The following is a 20,843-nucleotide window of genomic DNA, read 5'->3' as shown; positions in this document are numbered from 1 at the left end:
GCCTTACTAGGTTGTAGCAAATGACGTAGCTGAAGGCTATGCTAAACTGTCGTCTCTGGAAATGAGAGCGTATGTAAACAGTGAACCATCGCTAGCAAAGTCAGCTGTGCAACTAGGGCGAGTGTTAGGGAGTCTCTCTAAACTAGACCTGCCGTGTGGTGGCACTCGGTCTGCAATTCACTGATAGTGGCGACACGTGGGTCTAACGTGTACTAATGGCCCGCGACCGATTTAAAGGCTACCACCTAGCAAGTGTGGTGTCTGGCAGTGACACCACAGTTTTTGTGATCTCTTTGACACAATACGGTAAAAATGAAGGCTGATGATGAAGTATTGAAATCCTGTCTGAGCAAGTCTAATAGAACCATGTTTTATACATAACAATGAAAACAATCAGTTATTGACAAAATTATTTAATTGGATAGATAAAAAATCTACTCAACAAGCGGCGGCAGAACACACGCATAAAAGGCTGTTGTAATTGGCAAGCTTTCAGAGCCAGTGGCTCCTCCTTCAGGCAGAAGGGTTGAAGGGGAAAAAAGAAGAGAAGGAAAAGGACTGGAGAGGTCTAGGAAAAGGCTTAGATTTTGGGCAAGTCACCCAGAACCAAGGGTCGGAGGAGACATACTGTACAGGATGAGAAGGAAAGATATTATGTGTAGAATTGTTCAGTTGATCTGTGATTTGGAAACATTTACCCTTAACAGGGCTTATTATAAATGTGAATCACAGTGCCCTAGTTACACTGAATTTTTCTGGAACTTAATTGTGCAAGTAACCTATTTCCACAAATCTTCAGATGCAAGACATGCTGTGTGGGTATCACAGTGTGAGGAGGAACACATCAGTCATACCCTTGTGTGGTCAACCCACTCTGTTGAGCAACTCTTGAAGCTGTGCATTCAACAGAAAGCTCCATCTGGGCTTGCATATTTGTTCAGAGTGTGCAAACTTTTCACATTTGTGTGAAGACCATGTCCACTAATGCCAAATGCCACCCTCAGTGCCCAGCACTTCCAATAATCACTTAATAATCTTTACAGGTATCTTTCCCCAGAGATTTTAAATCACTGCTGATATCGCTGGGTCCTGCACTTGTCTTAAAATACTTATTACTTCATATTCACAAGCCGAAGATTTCTGTACTAATTCAGACATTTCCCCTCCCATGACTATTTGCTAGGAGGAGGACCTTCATGGTCTCTTTAACCCTAATATTACATTATTAGTATTATTTATTATTACCTTGTCTTGCACTTGTTCCTCTGTCTTGTTAGTGTTTTCCTGAACTCCTCGCATTGCCTGCAGACCTTTGTGCACAGTTTCCAGAGCAATGAAGCTGTTGGAGATGTCTAGATTCAAGATTTGAGACTTTACAGTATCTCTTGAACTCCTTGCCTGATCTGGTAGTGTTTACCACAGTCCAGTCATCTACATTTTTTCTAATTTTACTGTAGTTCTTATTTGCTTTTGCCACAGTTAGATCAGCTTTTAGTTTAAAGATTAGCTGCTCTTTCTCTGTAATTGTGAATTGTGGAGCGATAGGTACAACTGCTGCAGTGGTAAAGCTAGGTACATCTTGATACAAGCTAGTTGCTTCACAGTATCCAGCATGAAAACATCCTGCCAGCCTTTTCTCACTATTCTGTTGCAATTTCCACACTTGTCTGTTGTGATCTCTCTCTCTCTCTCTCTCTCTCATTTTTTTATTCTTGACTGACTATTTTACGATAGCTGTTCAGTGAAAAACTGCGACTGGCTTATGATGATGATGTTGTTGTTGTTGTTGTTGTTGTTGTTGTGGTCTTCAGTCCTGAGACTGGTTTGATGCAGCTCTCCATGCTACTCTATCCTGTGCAAGCTTCTCACATCTCCCAGTGCCTATTGCAACCTACATCCTTCTGAATCTGCTTAGTGTATTCATCTCTTGGTCTCCCTCTACGATTTTTATCCTCCACGCTGGCCTCCAATATTAAATTGGTGGTCCCTTGATGCCTCAGAACATGTCCTATCAACCAATCCCTTCTTCTAGTCAAGTTGTGCCACAAACTTCTCTTCTCTCAAATCCTATTCAATACCTCCTCATTAGTTATGTGATCTACCCATCCAATCTTCTTCATTCGTCTGTAGCACCACATTTCAAAAGCTTCTATTCTCTTCTTCTCTAAACTATTTATCATCCATATTTCACTTCCATACATGGCTACACTCCATACAAATACTTTCAGAAACAACTTCCTGACACTCAAATCTGTACTCGATGTTAACAAATTTCTCTTCTTCAGAAATGCTTTCCTTGCCATTGCCAATCTACATTTTATATCCTCTCTACTTCGACCATCTTCAGTTATTTCGCTCCCCAAATAGCAAAATTCCTTTACTACTTTAAGTGTCTGATTTCCTAATTTAATTCCCTCAGCATCACTCGACTTATTTCATCTACATTCCATTATCCTCGTTTTGCTTTTGTTGATGTTCATCTTAAATCCTCCTTTCAAGACACTATCCATTCCGTTCAACTGCTCTTCCAAGTCCTTTGCTGTCTCTGACGGAATTACAATGTCATCAGTGAACCTCAAAGTCTTTATTACTTCTCCATGAATTTTAGTATCTACTCTGAATTTTTCTTTTCTTTCCTGTATTGCTTGCTCTATATACAGATTGAATAACATCGGGGAGAGGCTACAACCCTGTCTCACTCCCTTCCCAACCATTGCTTCCCTTTCATGCCCCTCGACTCTTAAACTGCCATCTGGTTCCTGTACAAATTGTAAATAGCCTTTCACTCCTTGTCTTATACCCCTGCCACCTTCAGAATTTGAAAGAAAGTATTCCAGTCAACATTGTCAAAAGCTTTCTCTAAGTCTACAAATACTAGAAATGTAGGTTTGCCTTTCCTTAATCTAGCTTCTAAAACAAGTTGTAGGGTCAGTATTGCCTCTTGTGTTCCAATATTTCTATGGAATCCATACTGATTTTCCCCAAGGTCAGCTTCTACTAGTTTTTCCATTCGTCTGTAAAGAATTCGTGTTAGTATTTTGCAGCTGTGACTTATTAAACTGATAGTTCGGTAATTTTCACATCTGTCAACACCTGCTTTCTTTGGGATTGGAATTATTACATTCTTCTTGAAGTCTGAGGGTATTTCGCCTGTCTCATACATCTGGCTCACCAGATGGTAGAGTTTTGTCAGGACTGGCTCTCCCAAGCCTGTCAGTAGTTCTAATGGAATGTTGTCTACTCCTGGGGCCTTGTTTTGACTTAGGTCTTTCAGTGCTCTGTCAAACTCTTCATGCAGTATCATATCTCCTATTTCATCTTCATCTACATCCTCTTCCATTTCCATAATATTGTCCTCAAGTACATCGCCCTTGTACGGACACTCTATATACTCCTTCCACCTTTCTGGTTTCCCTTCATTGCTTGGAACTGGGTTTCCATCTGAGCTCTTGATATTCATACAAGTGGTTCTCTTTTCTCCAAAGGTCTCTTTAAGTTTTCTGTAGGCATTATCCAATTTACCCCTAGTGAGATAAGCTTTTACATCCTTACATTTGTCCTCTAGCTACCCCTGCTTGGCCATTTTGCACTTACTGTCAATCTCATTTTTCAGATGTTTGTATTCCTTTTTGCCTGCTTCACTTACTGCATTTTTATATTTTCTCTTTTCATCAATTAAATTCAATATTTCTTCTGTTACCCAAAGATTTCTACTATCCCTCGTCTTTTTACCTACTTGATCCTCTGCTGCCTTCACTACTTCATCTGTCAAAGCTACCCATTCTTCTTCTACTGTATTTCTTTCCCCCATTCCTGGCAATTGTTCCCTTATGCTCTCCCTGAAACTCTGTACAACCCCTGGTTCTTTCAGTTTATCCAGGTCCCCTCTCCTTAAATTCCCGCCTTTTTGCAGTTTCTTCAGTTTTAATCTACAGCTCATAACCAATAGATTGTGGTCAGAGTCCACATCTGCCCCGGGAAATGTCTTACAATTTAAAACCGGGTTCCTAAATCTCTGTATTACAATTATATAATCTATCCGAAACCTGTCAGTATCCCCAGGCTTCTTCCATGTATACAGCTTTCTTTTATGATTCTTGAACCAAGTGTTAGCTATGATTAAGTTGTGCTATGTGCAATATTCTACCAGGCGGCTTCCTCTTTCATTTCTTACCCCCAATCCATATTCACCTACTATGTTTCCTTCTCTCCCTTTTTCTTACTACCGAATTCCAGTCACCCATGACTATTAAATTTTGGTCTCCCTTCACTATCTGAATAATTTCTTTTTCTTTTATATCATCATACATTTCTTCATTTTCTTCGTCATCTGCAGAGCTAGTTGGAGTATAAACTTGTACTACTGTAGTAGGCATGGGCTTCGTGTCTATCATGGCCACAATAATGTGTTCACTATGCTGTTTGTAGTAGCTTACCTGCACTCCTATTTTTTTATTTGTTATTAAACCTACTCCTGCATTACCCCTATTTGATTTTGTATTTATAACCCTGTATTCGCTTGACCAAAAGTCTTGTTCCTCCTGCCACCGAACTTAACTAATTCCCACTATATCTAACTTTAACCTATCCATTTCCCTTTTTAAATTTTCTAACCTACCTGCACAATAAAGGGATCTCACATTCCACGCTCCGATCCATAGAATGCCAGTTTTCTTTCTCCTGATAATGATGTCCTCTTGTGTAGTCCCTGCCTGGAGATCCGAACGGGGGACTATTTTACCTCCGGAATATTTTACCCAAGAGGACACCATTCATCATTTAACCATACAGTAAAGCTGCATGCCCTCAGGAAAAGTTACGGCTGTAGTTTCCCCCTTGCTTTCAGCTGTTTGCAGTACCAGCACAGCAAGGCTGTTTTGGATAGTGTTAAAAGGCCAGATCATTCAATCATCCAGACTGTTGCCCTTGCAACTACTAAAAAGGCTGCTGCCCCTCTTCAGGAACCACACATTTGTCTGGCCTCTCAACAGATACCCCTCCATTGTGGTTGCACCCACGGTATGGCTATCTGTATCGCTGAGGCACGCAAGCTTCCCCACCAATGGCAAGGTCCATGGTTCATGATACCAATTGATAATTTAGGGAAGCAACAAATGTAATAATAATAATAATAATAATAATAATAATAATATCATCAGTTGTTGACACTGTGAACCGTCATGGAATCCAGTGGGTGGCAATCATTGCTCTGTTCAGAATGCCATGGATATTGTTGAAAACTGATCCATGACCACTATGTTCTTCATAATTCAGGTATTTTTGATCACACTGGAATCAACAGCACCACTTTATCACTGCATTGTATTATGGTGCATTGTTTCAGTGCATTTGCACCAACTCAACATGAATAGTTGAAACAGCTGATCCCCTTAAAATATGAGAATTGAATTACTGCACTGTACTACACTTTAAATTGGGATTGCGCCATTTTGTTTTGTCTTCTCTAGTGGTGTACTATGGAACAAGGATTTCCGTGTGTAACACAACTGCAGATATGTACCTGCAAACAACAGTAAACTAATTAAAACGAGAAAATGGGAAGTCCAGGTTGGAATATCAACAGTATTGTGAAAAAGATAGATTGCTACTCACTGTGTAGATGACATTTTGAGTTGCAGACAGGCACAATGAAAAGACTGTTACACACTGAGCTTTCAGACAAAGCCTTCTTCGGAAAGGAAAAGAGAAACACACACACACACACACACACACACACACACACACACACAGGTACACCACACAATACATGATGGCTATCTCCGGCCACATATTCACACGAGCAAGCACACTGCATGCACACGTAGCCACTATCTCCGGCCTCATCGGGGTGAGATGTGCTTGCTTGTATTATGTGTGTTTCTCTTTTTCCATTCTAAGGAAGATTTTGTCCAAAATCTTAATGTGGAACATTCTTTCCGTTGTGTCTACTTGCAACTCATCGTGTCACTTTTACAATGAGTAGCAGTCTATCCTTTTCACAATATTGTTAAAAAATTAATTAAATAATTTCTTTTTTGATGGATAATGATTAAAACTTTATGATTACGCTACATATGTTTGATGTTCGCAGAGTAGTACAGCAAATTCCTCAAAGTCTTGACATTGTTCACATTGTAGTAATACATACACACTCTGGCATTCAGATGTCATTGGTTACACGCATTCATTATTCTTTGCTTCATTTTGCCTACTGGCTTCTTGCCTTAAATTTGTAGTCCCTTGTGCTCCTTCATCATCCAACACCTCCCATCCCCACTCCCATTCCAACTTCTTAATTTTAATTTCTGAAGCAGAACTTACGTGTGAGGATGAATGAGTGTCACTGTATAGCGATTATATGGTGTTGTATTGAACATTATTTATGTACAGCAATGTTTTAATAGCAAGCATATAATGTATTTTTGTTTTTAGATGACTGAGGATATGCAAGAAAGGTGTTCAGCAATAATTAAGCTAATTTATGTACATGAAAACCTGTTTTACTGCACAGATACTTCTCTCAATGTAACTAATTGTGCCAGAGATCATTCATCATATGTGATTATTAAAGTTCTCTCAACATGTGTGGTACCTCAAGAGGCTGTGAAAGGGAATATTACTATACTCTGCCTTCTGAATGTTCTCCTTTCTGAAGGTAATTGGAGTGTTTGTTTGCAAGTAGTAACAGTGATGTCTCATTTTTCTGTTTGTTGCAATTAAATTAGTGTTCAAAGACAACCAAATTTTAAAAGTCTGAAACCATTATATGGCATATTTCAGGTAAACTCATTGCTGACAAATACACTCGGATTCTCACAGTGCCCAGAAAGGATGCAGATGCTCCTGTTTTTGGTCTACCATTCAAATTTCCAGATGATTTCTTGGAAAGTATAGCTGCCCAAAAGACACTTATACAGAATTTCAGCGAAATGTCTAAAGTGCTGGATCTGGTGAAAGTGTCAGGTTTGTAGTTAGTCATCAACACATCTGTCCCTTTCAAAAAGCAATAAAAACATAATAATGAAGTAAACATCTGCAATACTTCTGCTTACAGGATGTGTCATTGGTGTTGATGAGGATACAGCATTTTCATGGCCAACATGTGAAATTTGCGGTAGTGATTTTTTATCTGAAATAGATGGTGGTGGCTTCTACTGTGAAAAGTGCAACCAAGAAACAGAAACAATTACAGCTATGTCACTGGAAGTTAACATTTCTTGTGTGGAAGTATCAGAAGATTCAAAAGTTAAAATAAAGGTAATTGTTTGCAATTCTGTTTTTGTTATAATTAAGTTTCATATGGGAAGTTACTACCATGATATGAATAGATCTTTTTTCACTGATTTCTCATTAGCTGACAAAAGATCTTACTTTAATAGCCAAATAAAATGTGTGTGATTTTAAAAATAACTTAAAGATTCTTAAGTAATATGTAATTTTAATATCTATTCTCTGAAACGGAATCTATCAGGTATGTACGAAATTAGTGTTACAAAATTCTGGATAGACTATAAACAATAGCCTGGATAAATACCACCACTTTTAAAATAATGGAAGCATTCTGTGGTCGGAAGGATGTAGAAAGCAACCCAAACATTCTAAGCTGTTTTTCTGTAGAGTGAAGAGGCATACACATGCATACAAACTGCTACATTGTCCTGACATTGTGAACCAATTGAGCATGCAAGCAGCTGCTCATATTTGTAATACCTGCTGCAAATACAAACCTCCCCACCTAGTGACATTTAAAAATCCACAGAGTGTAAGGACCACAGATGAATGACTTAAGTTGAGAGTGTGGGAGAATTGGAAAATCGGAAGATGGAGATGGATGGATGGAAATAGTCTTACTAAGATTTTGTACCCCCATTAACTATGGACCTTGTCATTGGTGGGGAGATTTGCATGCCCTAATGATACAGATAGCTGTACTGTAAGTGTACCTACAGTAGCAACCAAAACATAAGGGTATATGTTGAGATGCCAGACAAGCATGTAGTTCCTGAAGAGGGACTGCAGCCTTTTCAGTAGTTGTAGGGGCTGCAGTCTGGATGGTTGACTGATGTGGCTTTGTAACATCAACCAAAACGACCTTGCTGTGCTGGTATTGTGAATGGCTGAAAGCAAGGGGGAACTACAGACATAATTTTCCCCGGGGACATGAGCTCTAATGTGTGGTTAAATGATTGTATCATCTTGGGTAAAAACCGAGCGAGGTGGCGCAGTGGTTAGCACACTGGACTCGCATTCGGGAGGACGACGGTTCAATCCCGTCTCCGGCCATCCTGATTTAGGTTTTCCGTGGTTTCCCTAAATCGCTTCAGGCAAATGCCGGGATGGTTCCTTTGAAAGGGCACGGCCGATTTCCTTCCCCATCCTTCCCTCACCCGAGCTTGCACTCCATCTCTAATGACCTCGTTGTCGACGGGATGTTAAACACTAAGATCCTCCTCCTCTTGGGTAAAATATTCCAGAGGTAAAATAGTCCCCCATTTGGATCTCCGAACAGGGCTACTCAGGAGGATGTCACTATCAAGAGATACAAAACTGGCACTCTAAGGATCTGATCCTTTAAACCGGCAGTTACGTTAGAAAATTTAAGGGAAATGGATAGGTTAAAGTTAGATGTAGTGGGAATTACCAAAGTTGGTGGCATGAAGAACAGCACTTCTGGTCAGGTGAATACAGGGTTATAAATACAAGAGCAAATAGGTGTAATAAAGGTGTAGGTTTAATAATGAATAAGAAAATAGGAGTGCAGGTAAGCTACTGTGAACAGCATAGTGAATGCATTATTGCAGCCAAAACAGACACAAAGCCCACATCCACCACAGTAGAAAAAGTTTATATGCCAACTAGCTCTGCAGATGACGAAGAGGTTGAAAAATGTGTGATGAGATGAAAGAAATTATTCACATTAAGGGAGACGGAAATTTAATGGTGATGGGAGACTGGAATTTGATAGTAGGAAAAGGAAGAGAAGGAAAAGTAGTAGGTGAATATGAACTGGCAAAAAATAATGAAAGAGGGAACCACTTGGTAGAATTCTGAACAGAGCATAATTTAATTGTCATTAACATATGGTTTGAGAACCATGAAAGAAGGCTATATACAGGGAAGAGACTTGGAGACACTGGAAGGTTTCAAATTGCTTACATGATGGTAAGATAGAGATTTCAGAACTAGATTTTAAGTTGCAAGGCTTTTCCAAATATGATATTGCGAGAAGAATTTGAGAGAACACTGAAGGACGTAAGTCGAAACAAAGCCCCAGGAGTAAACGAAATTCTGTTAAGTCTTGGGAGAGCCAGCAATGGCAGAACTCTTTCATCTGTTGAGCCAGATGTATGAGACAGCCGAAATACCCTCAGATCTCAAAAACAATATAGCAACTCCAGTTCCAAAGAAAGCAGGTGCTGATAAGTGTGAATATTACTGAACTATTAGTTTAATAAGTCGTGGTATCAAAATACTAACACTAATTCTTTACAGAAGAATGGTAAAACTGGTAGAAGCCGACCTTGAAGCAGATCAGTGTGGATTATGGAGAAATGTGGGAACATGTGACGCAATACTGACCCTACAGCTTATCATAGAAGATAGGTTAAGAAATCGCAAACCTACATTTATAGCATTTGTAGGCTTAGGGGAAGCTTTTGACAATGTGGACTGGAATACTCTCTTTGAAATTCTGAGGCTAACAAGGGTAAAATACAGGGAGCAAAAGACCATTTACAACTTGTATGGAAACCAGATGGCAGTTATAAGAGTCGAGGGACATGAAAGGGAAGCAGTGGTTGAGAAGGGACATTGGGTTGTAGCCTATTCCCAATGTTATTCAATCTGTATATTGAGTCCTACGTTGTAGGGATGTAAAATTTGTAAATTCAGTTTAAAAGTGGGAACACAGCACAGTGTTAAAAGGTCCTGAAGCAGACTTGAAAAAAATCTTCATGGTATATTCTATTACAGTGCAGAGAATTTTGAGTGGTAACTATGTATAATAGTATCTGTAAGTACTTTTTTTGTTTGATTATATTGAACAGTTTAATTAACCATGTCTTTTAACCTGCAATTCCACTTATCCACTACATAACAGTATGTGTATAGTAGCATTAGCTAAATTTTTTTAGTTTATATATTGTAAGTTGTATTGATCAAAATTTGTACAAGGCAGGCAATGTGAGAGTAAGATCTGTTTTGGGGTGAGTTCAGATAAAGATTAAATGGATCTGTCTGTACCTCTCTCTTGAAAATTTGGTGTGTGTGTTGACTGCTATACTTTCAACTTGCTTTTTTCAGCAAAACATTGTGGCATATATCTTTTTCTTTATGATTTAAAAGTCCTTTTACCTCTTTACCACCTGTAAATTGCAATATAAAATAACAGATTTTGTTTATGTATATGATTATATTGTAATAGTAATAAGTTTTAAAACTCTGTTGACATTTTATTTCACAGCTCCTGCAGAAGTCGATTGCAAATTTACTGCCTCCTGAACCAAGTGGAAGTGAAGTAAGTATTTTCAGTGCATCTCCATTGGAAAAAGTTATACTCCATTGCAGGACAATAAAGAATTAGCAGGGTGCTAAGACAAAGAAAGCAAGCATGAAAGAGCCAGTAAATATTTCTAAAGTAATCTTAATGATTTAGGTAGTAACGGTAATAACTTCATCCAAAAGCTAGCAATGTTTTCGATCTTGATTAGATGCCTGGTGACCACTCAACACATCGACTGTTAGGTGAGTTTTATTACCTTTACTCCTTAAATCATTTATATTCCACAAAGGATTTACCATTGCTATATTTAAATTAACTTTAAAGTGAAATGTTGAGTTGCAGATTGGCACAAAGAAAAAACAGTTGCACAGTATCTTTTGGCCAAAGGAAAAAAAAAACACACACACACACACACACACACACACACTCACATTCATTCACAGATGCAAACACACCTCACGCACGCAAGAGCGCCATCCCTCCAATGATGAATGATAATAATAATAAATAAGATAAATTGACTCTCGCCATGTAGAGGTGGTATTTAGTGGCAGACAAGCAATTTGAAAGTAAGTAGACTAAGTTACCAAAGTCCTCAGTAGTCATATGTGTGAGAGTTGCGCAGATATGAATGTGTGTGTGTGTTTTCTACACTGAAGGAAAACTTTCTCTGATAGCTTAGTCTACGCTTAAATGTGCCTGTCTGCCTCCTTTATGTGGTGGCTATCCTATTTCATTGCTGTTATTTTACAAGTGGGGTAAAAAGAGAAAACAAGGCATTTTGAATTAGGTGAATGCTGTATTTTCAAGTATATACAATAAAAATTTTCATGGTTCAGTGGCGTATTAAAAGCGTTATAATTGGATGCTACTTTGATGATTTGCATGTTGCTAACTTATCTCAGTTATTCAGTCATCCAATCAGGAGAAAGGGCCCTACAGTTTAATGTGAAATCCAAGCCATGTGTTGTTTCTGATGGTCTCCAGGTAATTGAGAGGTGAATTCTAAGTAAAAAGCAGACTGAAAAAATCCATACTCCAAACAAGATTCAATCTTGCAACATTTCAGATTCCAGGTGTGCACTTTACTGCAAGACCAGCAAGCCTTACATACAATATAAAATCCAGGATGGACTGTAACAATACCAGAGAAGGAAAGTTGCTACTCACCATATAGCGGAGATGCTGAGTCGTGATAGGCACGATAAAAAGATTCACACAATTAAAGCTTTCAGCCATTAAGGCCTTTGTCAGCAGTACACACACACACACACACACACACACACACACACACACACACATTAACACAACTTGCACACTCATCTGCAGTCTCAGAGAGCTGAGACCACACTGCGAACAGCAGCACCAGTGCATGATGGGAGTAGCGACTGAGTGGAGGTAAGGAGGAGGCTGTGGCGGGGAGGGGGGGGGGATAGTATGGTGGGAGTGGTGGACAGTGAAGTGTTGCAGTTTAGACGGAGGGCAGGAGAGAATGTGTGGAGGGGGGCAGGGGGTAAGTAGCGGAAAGGAGAGAAATAAAAGAAATTAAAAGACTGGGTGTGGCGGTGAAATGATGGCTATGTAGTGCTGGAATGGGAACAGGGAGGGGGCTGGATGGATGAGAACAGTGACTAATGAAGGTTGAGGCCAGGAGGGTTACGGGAACGTAGGGTGTATTGCAGGATAAGTTCCCACCTGCGCAATTCAGAAAAGCTGGTATTGGTGGGAAGGATCCATATGCCATAGGCTGTGAAGCAGTCGTTACGATGAAGGATATCATGTTTGGCAGCGTGTTCAGGAACAGGGTGGCCCACTTGTTTTTTGGCCACAGTTTGTCGGTGGCCTTTCATGTGGACAGACAGATTGTTGATTGTCATGCCTGCATAGAATGCAGCACAGTGGTTGCAGCTTAGCTTGTAGATCACATGACTGGATTCACAGGTAGCCCTGCCTTTGATGTCGTAGGTAATGTTATGACTGGACTGGGGTAGGTGGTGGTGGGAAGATGTATGGGACAGGTCTTGCATCTAGGTCTATTACAGGAGTATGAGCCATGAGGTAAGGGACTGGGGGTTATGTAAGGATGGACGAGTATATTGTGTAGGTTTGGTGGACGGCGGAATACCACAGTCGAAGGGGTGGGAAGGGTAGTGGGCAGGACATTTCTCATTTCAGGGCACAACGAGAGGTAATCGTAACCCTGGCGGAGAATGTAATTCAGTTGCTCCAGTCCCGGATGGTACTGAGTTACGAGGGGAATGCTCCTCTGTGGCCAGGCTGTGGGACTTTGGGAGGTGGTGGGAGACTGGAAAGATAACTCACAGGAGATTGGTTTTGTACAAGGATGGGAGGATAATTATGGTCAGTGAAGGCTTCAGTGAGACTCTCGTTATATTTTGAGAGGTACTGCTCGTCACTGCAGATGTGATGACCATGGGTGGCTAGGCTGTACAGAATGGACTTCTTGGTATGGAATGGGTGGCAGCTGTTGAAGTGGAGGTATTGCTGGTGATTAGTAGGTTTGATATCGACAGAGGTACTGATGTAGCCATCTCTGAGGTGAAGGTCAACATCTAGGAAGTTAGCTTGTTGGCTTGAGTTGGACCAGGTGAAGCAAATGGGGGAGAAGTTGTTGAGGTTCTTGAGGAATGTGAATAAGGTGTCCTTACCTTCAATCCAGATAGCAAAGATGTCATCAGTGAATCTGAACCAGGTGAGGGGTTTAGGATTCTGGGTTTTTGAGAAGGATTCCTCTAGATGGCCCATGAATAGGTTAGCATAGGGTGGTGCCATGCGGGTGCCCATAGCCGTACCACGGATTTGTTTGTAGGTAATTCCTTCAAAGGAGAAGTAGTTGTGGGTGAGAATATAGTTGGTCATGGAGACTAGAAAGAAGGTTGTTGGTTTGGAATCCATAGGGTGTTTGGAAAGGTAGGATTCGACAGCAGTAAGGGCATGGGGCATTAGGAATGTTAGTGTACAGGCAGGTGGCATCAGTAGTGACGAGCAGGACACCATGTGGTAAAGGGAGAGGAACTGTGGAGAGTGAGTCGAACGGTTGGTATCTTTTATATAGGAAGATAGGTTCTGGGTAATAGGTTGAAGGTGTTGGTCTACAAGAGCAGAGATTCTCTCAGTGGGGGCACAGTAATCGGCCACAATGGGGCGCCCTGCGTGGTTGGGTTTATGGACTTTAGGAAGCATGTAGAAGGCGGGAGTGCTGTGAGTGGTAGGGGTAAGTAGAGACATGGATTCTGAGGAGAGGTTCTGGGATGGGCCTAAGGATTTGAGTAGTGACTCGAGATCCTGCTGGATTAGTGGAATGGGATCACTGTGGCATGGTTTGTAGGTGGATGTATCTGACATCTGACAGAGTCCTGCCACACAATCTTTAGTTCAAAACAACGGTGGTGGAGCCTTTGTCAGCAGGTAGGATTATAAGGTCAGGATCAGGTTTTAGATGGTGGACTGCAGTTTTTTCTGCGGATGTAAGGTTAGTTTGCATGTTGAGAGATTTGGGGAATGATTTTGAGGCAAGATTCAAGGTTAAGAAATTCTGGAAAGTTAACAGGGGGTATTTTGGAGGCAGTGGGGTTGGATCACGGTTGAATGGAAGAGTGAACTGAGTTTAGGCAAGCTTCAATGTTGAGTCTGATTGGTCGGGTTGGTAGCGAAAAAGTGTTTCAACTGTAGGGACCAGGAGAAGGAGAGAAGGGCTTTAACTAGTCCAGCATGGTTGGATTTGGGAGTGGGGCAAAAGGTGAGGCCTTTGGAAAGGACTGATGTTTCTGTGGGCCTAAGGCTTCTGGAGGAAAAGTTAATAACTGTGTTGTGGGTCTGTTTAGGTTCTAGTTTCTGTGTGGTGGTGGGAGGGAGTTTTGGAGGGTGGGGTAAATGTACTAGATCTGCGAGACAGTGTCTGTCAGCTATGGGGTGCTTGGGGGAGGTTTGGAGGTGGTTGTAGAAGTGGTGAACAGTGGTACTCCGAGGTGGGAGTAGGAAGTGAGTAGTATGGAGAACTTTTTGAGGTGCTGTTGTGCATGATGCTAAAGTTTCTGCAGGGCAAGGGATTCAATGTGTGTTATGGGTTCCAGGTTCACTTTCCAGTCTCCCACCACCGCCCAAAGTCCACAGTCCAGCCGTAGAGAAGCATTCCCCTCGTAACTCAGTAGCATCTGGGACTGGAGCAACTGAATTACATTCTCCGCCATGGTTTCGATTACCTCTCGTCATACCCTGAAATGAGAAATGTCCTACCCACTACCCTTCCCACCCCTTCGACCGTGGTATTGTGCTGTCCACTGAATCTACACAATACACTCGTCCATCCTTACACAACCCCCAATCCCTTACCTCATCGCTCATATCCCTGTAATAGACTTAGATGCAAGACCTGTCCCATATATACTCCTACTACCACCTACTCCAGTCCGGTCACTAACATCACCTACCACATCAAAGGCAGGGCTACCTGTGAAACCAGTCATGTGATTTACAAGCTAAGCTGCAACCTCTGTGCTGCATTCTATGTAGGCATGACAACCAACAAGCTGTCTGTCCGCATGAATGGCCACCGACAAACTGTGGCCAAGAAACAAGTGGAACACCCTGTAGCTGAACACGCTGTCAAACATGATATCCCTCATCGTAATGAGTGCTTCACAGTCTGTGCCATATGGATCCTTCCCACCAACACCAGCTTTTCTGAATTGCGCAGGTGGGAACTTACACTGCAATACATCCTACGTTCCCCAACCTTCATTAGTCACTGTCCTCTCCCATCCAGCCCTCTCCCTGTTCCCAAACCAGCACTACACAGCCATCATATCACTGTCACACCCAGTCTTTTAATTTCTTTTATTTCTCTCCTTTCCGCTACTTACCCCTTGCCCCTCCGCACCTTCTCTCCTGCCCTCTATCTAAACTGCAACACTTAACTGTCCGCCACAGCCTCCTCCTTACCCCCACCCAGTCGCCACTCCCATCACCCACTGTTGCTGCTGTTTGCAGTGTGGTTTCAGCTCTCTGAGACCGCAGATGTGTGTGCAAGTTGCATTTACGTATGAACGTACGTACGTACGTACGTGTGTGTGTGTGTGTGTGTGTGTGTGTGTGTGCGCGTGCGCGTGCCTGCGTGCGCGTGTGCGTGTGCGTGTGCGTGTGCTTGTGCGCCTCCACGTGTGTGTATGTGTGTCTAGGCTGACAAAGGCCTTAATGGCCGAAAGCTTTAATTGTGTGTGTCTTTTTTATTGTGCCTGTTGCGACTCAGCTTCTCCGCTATATGGTGAGTAGCAACTTTCCTTCTCTGGTATTGTTACATACAATATAATGAGAAAAGAAAACAAGGAAAGGCAATATGCAAATAGTGTAACTCCTGCTACTGTGTTCACATAAAATTAGAAACACACATCTGATGAACTGTTACCTACACTTTCCCACATGTCTCAAAGTGTGTAACAATATAGTACAAACTGACAGTAGCCAATAGTGTCTTTCTTTCTTTTGTTTGTCAAGTGTTTTTATTTTTATTTTTTATATTTTTTCCAGGGGTATGATGTCCTTTCGGTCCTGGGCAAATACATAGGCCCAATCACGTGCTTGGTAGTTAAAATAAATGAAGTGCTTTCGGTCAAAAGCTACCATCTTGATGAAGTATTATTGTTTGAAAATATTTGATAAGTATTTTTGGTCGTTATGAAGCTAAATACTGAAGTGCTTCACTCCACCTAGAGCTATAAGAACATTTAGTGTTGGCCACTAGAAGAGTTATTTATTTTTGACTGTTACACTGCATTTTTCAAGTTTGTATTATTACTCTGCTAAAGTTCAATTTTTTTTTAACCTGGAATATTACTTTGCTAAAGTTCAAATGTTGTTTTTAACCTGGAAAGTACAAATAAGCATTGCAGATGCTGTAGTATGTAGACACTCCATTGTTGGAGCTGTGCTGTTAAATATTGATTTTTTTATTAACTGTTGATTTTTTGAAAATAATTAAGGTTTCATTGTGTCTTTGATTCAATAATTATTTTGCTGCTACCTTGTGAATTGCTATATAAACAAAGAGAATCAAAGGGTTTTAAATAAGGTTCACTGTCATGATTGAAATTTCGAAACACTCTTAATATATTTGTGTAACATTTTCCATCACTTTCTTAAACTCCTTTACTTGAATGCAGCTTTGAACAATCACAGGCGATTCTTTTGTTCATCCTGTCTCAGTTGATTCATGTTGCACTACAAACCATATTTATAAAATTTGTGTGTGGAGTACTTGTTAAATTCCTTGCATACCACTGGAGGAAATAACACAGTTAGCTGGTTTTATATGTAGGGTGCAGTGGTGTTTTAGGAATTAGTATTTTAATTTCTAATGTGTCTGTCAGGCTAAGATAATATATTGAATCAGAAGACTTATCAAATAGCTGCAAATCTTCAAATTCCATTATTCATTAACAATTTGGCATACTAATACTATTACAATCAAATGCCTTCAAACATTTCTCAGAATTTAAAATGTCTCATTCTGCTCTGAAAGTACATCTTCTCAAAACAGAGTTTATATGTCATCTTTAACCAAACTGTCGCCGAAGAGTTAACTTTACCCAAAAGCTCTTGTTCCTTCCCATTAAGGAAAATTATTGTTGGTATTTAAAAGCAGAACATACCCAAAAATATCTCATCTATTTATTGTTTGTTATGAGTTTCTTACAGTGAACCCAAGACAAGACGAAAGTTTGTATAGCTTTGACTATCAAAATAAAATAAAACAATATGCTGGCAGGTAGTTTTCATATAGAAAACTGATAGTAGTTAAGATTTTCTTTAATACTACTTCTGGTAGGAAATTCATCTTTCATATTATACTATTTCTGTATTTTATCGGTTCATGATTCCATTTTCATTCACTTTTTGTACCTCGAAAGGTGATTGTGCTGTATTCTCTTGGAGCTATCACAATAAAGGACTCCATTCCAATTGCTATGGATGAACCATATGGCCTGGGTGGTGACCAGAGCAAACACCTTCCTAATTAGAGTAAAAGACCATGGAGTGAACCTACACAAGCCACAGAGTTCTTTTGGTGACCACTGAGTTGGTTTGTTATGAACTACTTGTCAAGTAAAAACCATCTGTTCCTTACAAATCTCGTTGAAGAAAAAAGTAAAGATAATTAGAATCTTTCTGCCTGTCATTGAAAGCAATTTTGGTGGCTGTTTGGAAATGAAAACTTGATCTGGCAGTCGTTACTCATCTAATTTGAGAGCCTGCTGATGTTTGCCAGCCTTCTGCTTTCTGTCTTGGGAACTGCAATGGAAACTGTGTTACTGAACATAGCAAATATTAACTTACTTATTGTAGTCACTTGACAGACAAATGATATTGTTTGTCTGAGATAAGCTAGATCAGGTGAATTTGTTCATTCACTTGGCCAAAGTGTGTTGTAGCATGAAATGATTTATCAAGAGTAAGAACAAATAACTATCAAGGAATCGATGGCAATAGTTATGCCACAGTGCCAGTTCAGTGGAATTTATAATCCAGCAGAATTTTTTTCCCCATCTTGAAAAGGATTGTGCATCCTGAAAAGTTGCATGAAGTAAGGTCACTAAAAAAGCCTAGGATCTTCTGTTTCTTCCATGTATTTTCCCCTAGGATAGGAATGGATAGGTAGCCCAATGCCCTCTCTGCTTTTCCTCTTGTTCTCTGTATAATGCCATTGTCTAACCGTCCTTTAACTTTTTAGTAGTATTTTCTTTGCTCTTCGGTAATTTGCTTTTATTAAATGTACGCCCTGTTGATTACATTCCTGAGCCACTTTACTTGAATGTGTCAACATTTTATGCATTTCAGAAGTTTCTTCTCTCACCTTTCTTTCATACATATAACTTATTCTTGGTATGAATTGTCTTTTGTCACCTGCAATTAAACCCATCTGCATTTTGTTTAGCTCTCTTAATTATTTTACTTACTCCAGTAACTGAAGATCACAATAGGCTAAAATTGAAACTCATTGGCTGTGAAACCTACTGTCCTGTTTTGCAATATTCTTTTACTGTTTTAAATTGTACTTACTTGTTATTATCAGACACCCAGTTGTCATTACAGACTAGCATATAAAGTCCAAATCAGTATTCGACAACAGCATGGTGCTCTTACACTTTTGATGCCTTCTGCCCTTCTTTCCAAAGAACTATTATATATGGATGCCCCATGTGGAGTCTGACTGTGCAGAGCCTCATTTTGTCAGTGGTTGGCACATTGGACTTGCATTCAGGAGGACTATGGTTCAAATCCCCATCCAGCCAACCAGATTTAGATTTTCCAGGATCTATCTAAATTGCTTAAGGCAAATGCTCGTATGGCTCCTTTGAAAAGGGTGCAGATTATTCCCTTTGTCATCCTTTCCTAATCTGAGCTTCTGTTCCATCTCAAATAACCACATTCTCTTCACGACATTAAACACTAATCTTCTGTCCTGTATTCTCTTTTCCCCTTTAATTACTGATATTTGTTACCATAGAGCAGTTACCAATAGAGTTCCAGCATAATAGCTGCTGAAACTATTCCATTCCATTCTGTTTGTGTTGTGAAGTGAGCTAGCATTTGTTTCTACAGCATGTTATTGGGAGTGTAATCATTAAGGATATTTCTCTTCTGTGAAAGTCCTTATCTGTGGCATTGCCTGTTAGATACAAGTTTTATCACAGCTGCCGTTTACAAGCTAATAAAGATGCAGACCATACAGCAGGGTTTTCTGGGCGTAATAAAATAGAGATAATCAGAAAACACCCCTAATAAATACTGTTTTGTAGTTCTGAGAAATAATGTTTATCATAAATGAAATATTCAGCACACACAAATGTGTCGTATGATTTCCATACTTTTAGGACTGGAAATATAAGTTACTATTCAAAATGTTACCATATACTGTCAAAGCAGTAGACAGTGGACCTCCAGATTACATGCAGACCATATAAATCATGTTGTTAAATCATCATAAAATATTATTTATGTGTACACAAATTGTTTTATTGAACCAGATTTATGCTAACATTATGTGAGAGTATAGCAGAATTCTGTATTTAATTTAATTTTGTATGTGGCTTAAATATTATGTAAATTGGTTATTTTTAAATAATTTTTCCATATTGTGAAGTTAATCATTTGTTTATTAAAAACTCAAAAAATTATTTTTTTTTTGTCATGGTTCTATTACAGTGGCTAAAAGATGTCCTCAATTAATGCTGGCCACAGCTTTTTGCTGGAGGATTAAATAAAATTAAATATGTGTAGTGCTAACAAATTAATTATTCCAAAGATAAGTGATGATAAAAAGAGCCACAAAATTACAGGCCGATAAACAGCAGGATTAGGGAACATACATTGTGTTTGGACATTATGAGTTACCTCAAGACAACAGTCGATTGACCCTCAGTCAGCATGGTTTTAGAAGGCATTGTTCGTGTGAAACACAACTAGTTCTTTTCTCACATACGTGTTGAGTGCTATTGACAAGGAATTTCAGATTGATTCCGTATTTCTAAATTTCCGGATACCTTTTAATACTGTGCTGCACAAGCGGCTTGCAGTGAAATTACGTGCTTATAGAATATCATCTCAGTTATGTGACTGGATTTGTGATTTCCTGTCAGTGAGCTCACAGTTCATAGTAATTGACAGAAAGTCATCAAATAAAACACAAGTGATTTCTAGTATTCCCCAAAGTAGTGCTAGAAGGCCCTCTGTTGTTTCTTATCTGTATAAACAATATTGCAGACAATCACAGCAGCCATCTTAGGTTGTTTGCAGATGCTGTTGCTGTTTATCATCTTCCAAAGTCATCAGAAGATTGAAACAAACTGCAAAACGATTTAGAAAAGATATCTGTATGGTCCGAAAATTGGCAATTGATGCTAAATAACGAAAAGTGTGAGGTATTCACATGAGTGCTAAGGAATCTGTTAAACCTCTGTTATGTGATAAGACAGTCAAATTCAACTGAATGCCTAGGAATTACAATTATGAACAACTTAAATTGGAAAGAACACGTAGCAAAAGTTGTGGAGAAGACAATCCAAAGACTCTGTTTAATCGGCAGAACATGTACAAACTGTATTAGATCTACTAATGAGACTGCCTACACTACTCTTGTCTGACCTCTCTTGTAGTGAGAAGAGCAGCACTTATTGTTTTATTGGAAAATAGGGGAGAGAATGTCATTGATATGAAAAAGGATTTGGGGTGACTCATTAAAACAAAGGCTTTTTTGTTGTGGCAAAATCTTCTCATGAAATTTCAATCATCATCTTACTCCTCTGAATGCAAAAATATTTTGTTG

The 20,843-nt window shown here is 39.7% G+C and overlaps 1 protein-coding gene across 3 annotated transcripts in view; it reads left to right on the top strand.

Moving 5' to 3' along the window:
* The window catches only part of LOC126279105 (uncharacterized), a 183,224-nt gene extending 163,529 nt beyond the window's left edge, over nt 1-19,695 (top strand). For all 3 annotated transcript variants that reach the window (XM_049979585.1, XM_049979584.1, XM_049979586.1), the window contains 5 exons: nt 6,433-6,655; nt 6,781-6,963; nt 7,055-7,257; nt 10,463-10,516; nt 16,049-19,695. In XM_049979585.1, coding sequence (XP_049835542.1) covers nt 6,433-6,655; nt 6,781-6,963; nt 7,055-7,257; nt 10,463-10,516; nt 16,049-16,177 — 792 coding nt within the window. In that variant the 3' untranslated portion in view covers nt 16,178-19,695. The remainder of the gene's footprint in view (nt 1-6,432; nt 6,656-6,780; nt 6,964-7,054; nt 7,258-10,462; nt 10,517-16,048) is intronic.
* The last annotated feature ends 1,148 nt before the right edge of the window (nt 19,696-20,843 follow it).

The sequence above is a fragment of the Schistocerca gregaria genome, chromosome 6 (genome assembly GCF_023897955.1).
Source record: "Schistocerca gregaria isolate iqSchGreg1 chromosome 6, iqSchGreg1.2, whole genome shotgun sequence".
NCBI classification, from domain to species: Eukaryota; Metazoa; Arthropoda; class Insecta; order Orthoptera; family Acrididae; genus Schistocerca; species Schistocerca gregaria.
Note: the sequence above shows the minus strand (reverse complement) of the source record. Positions and strands in the feature narration are given on the sequence as shown.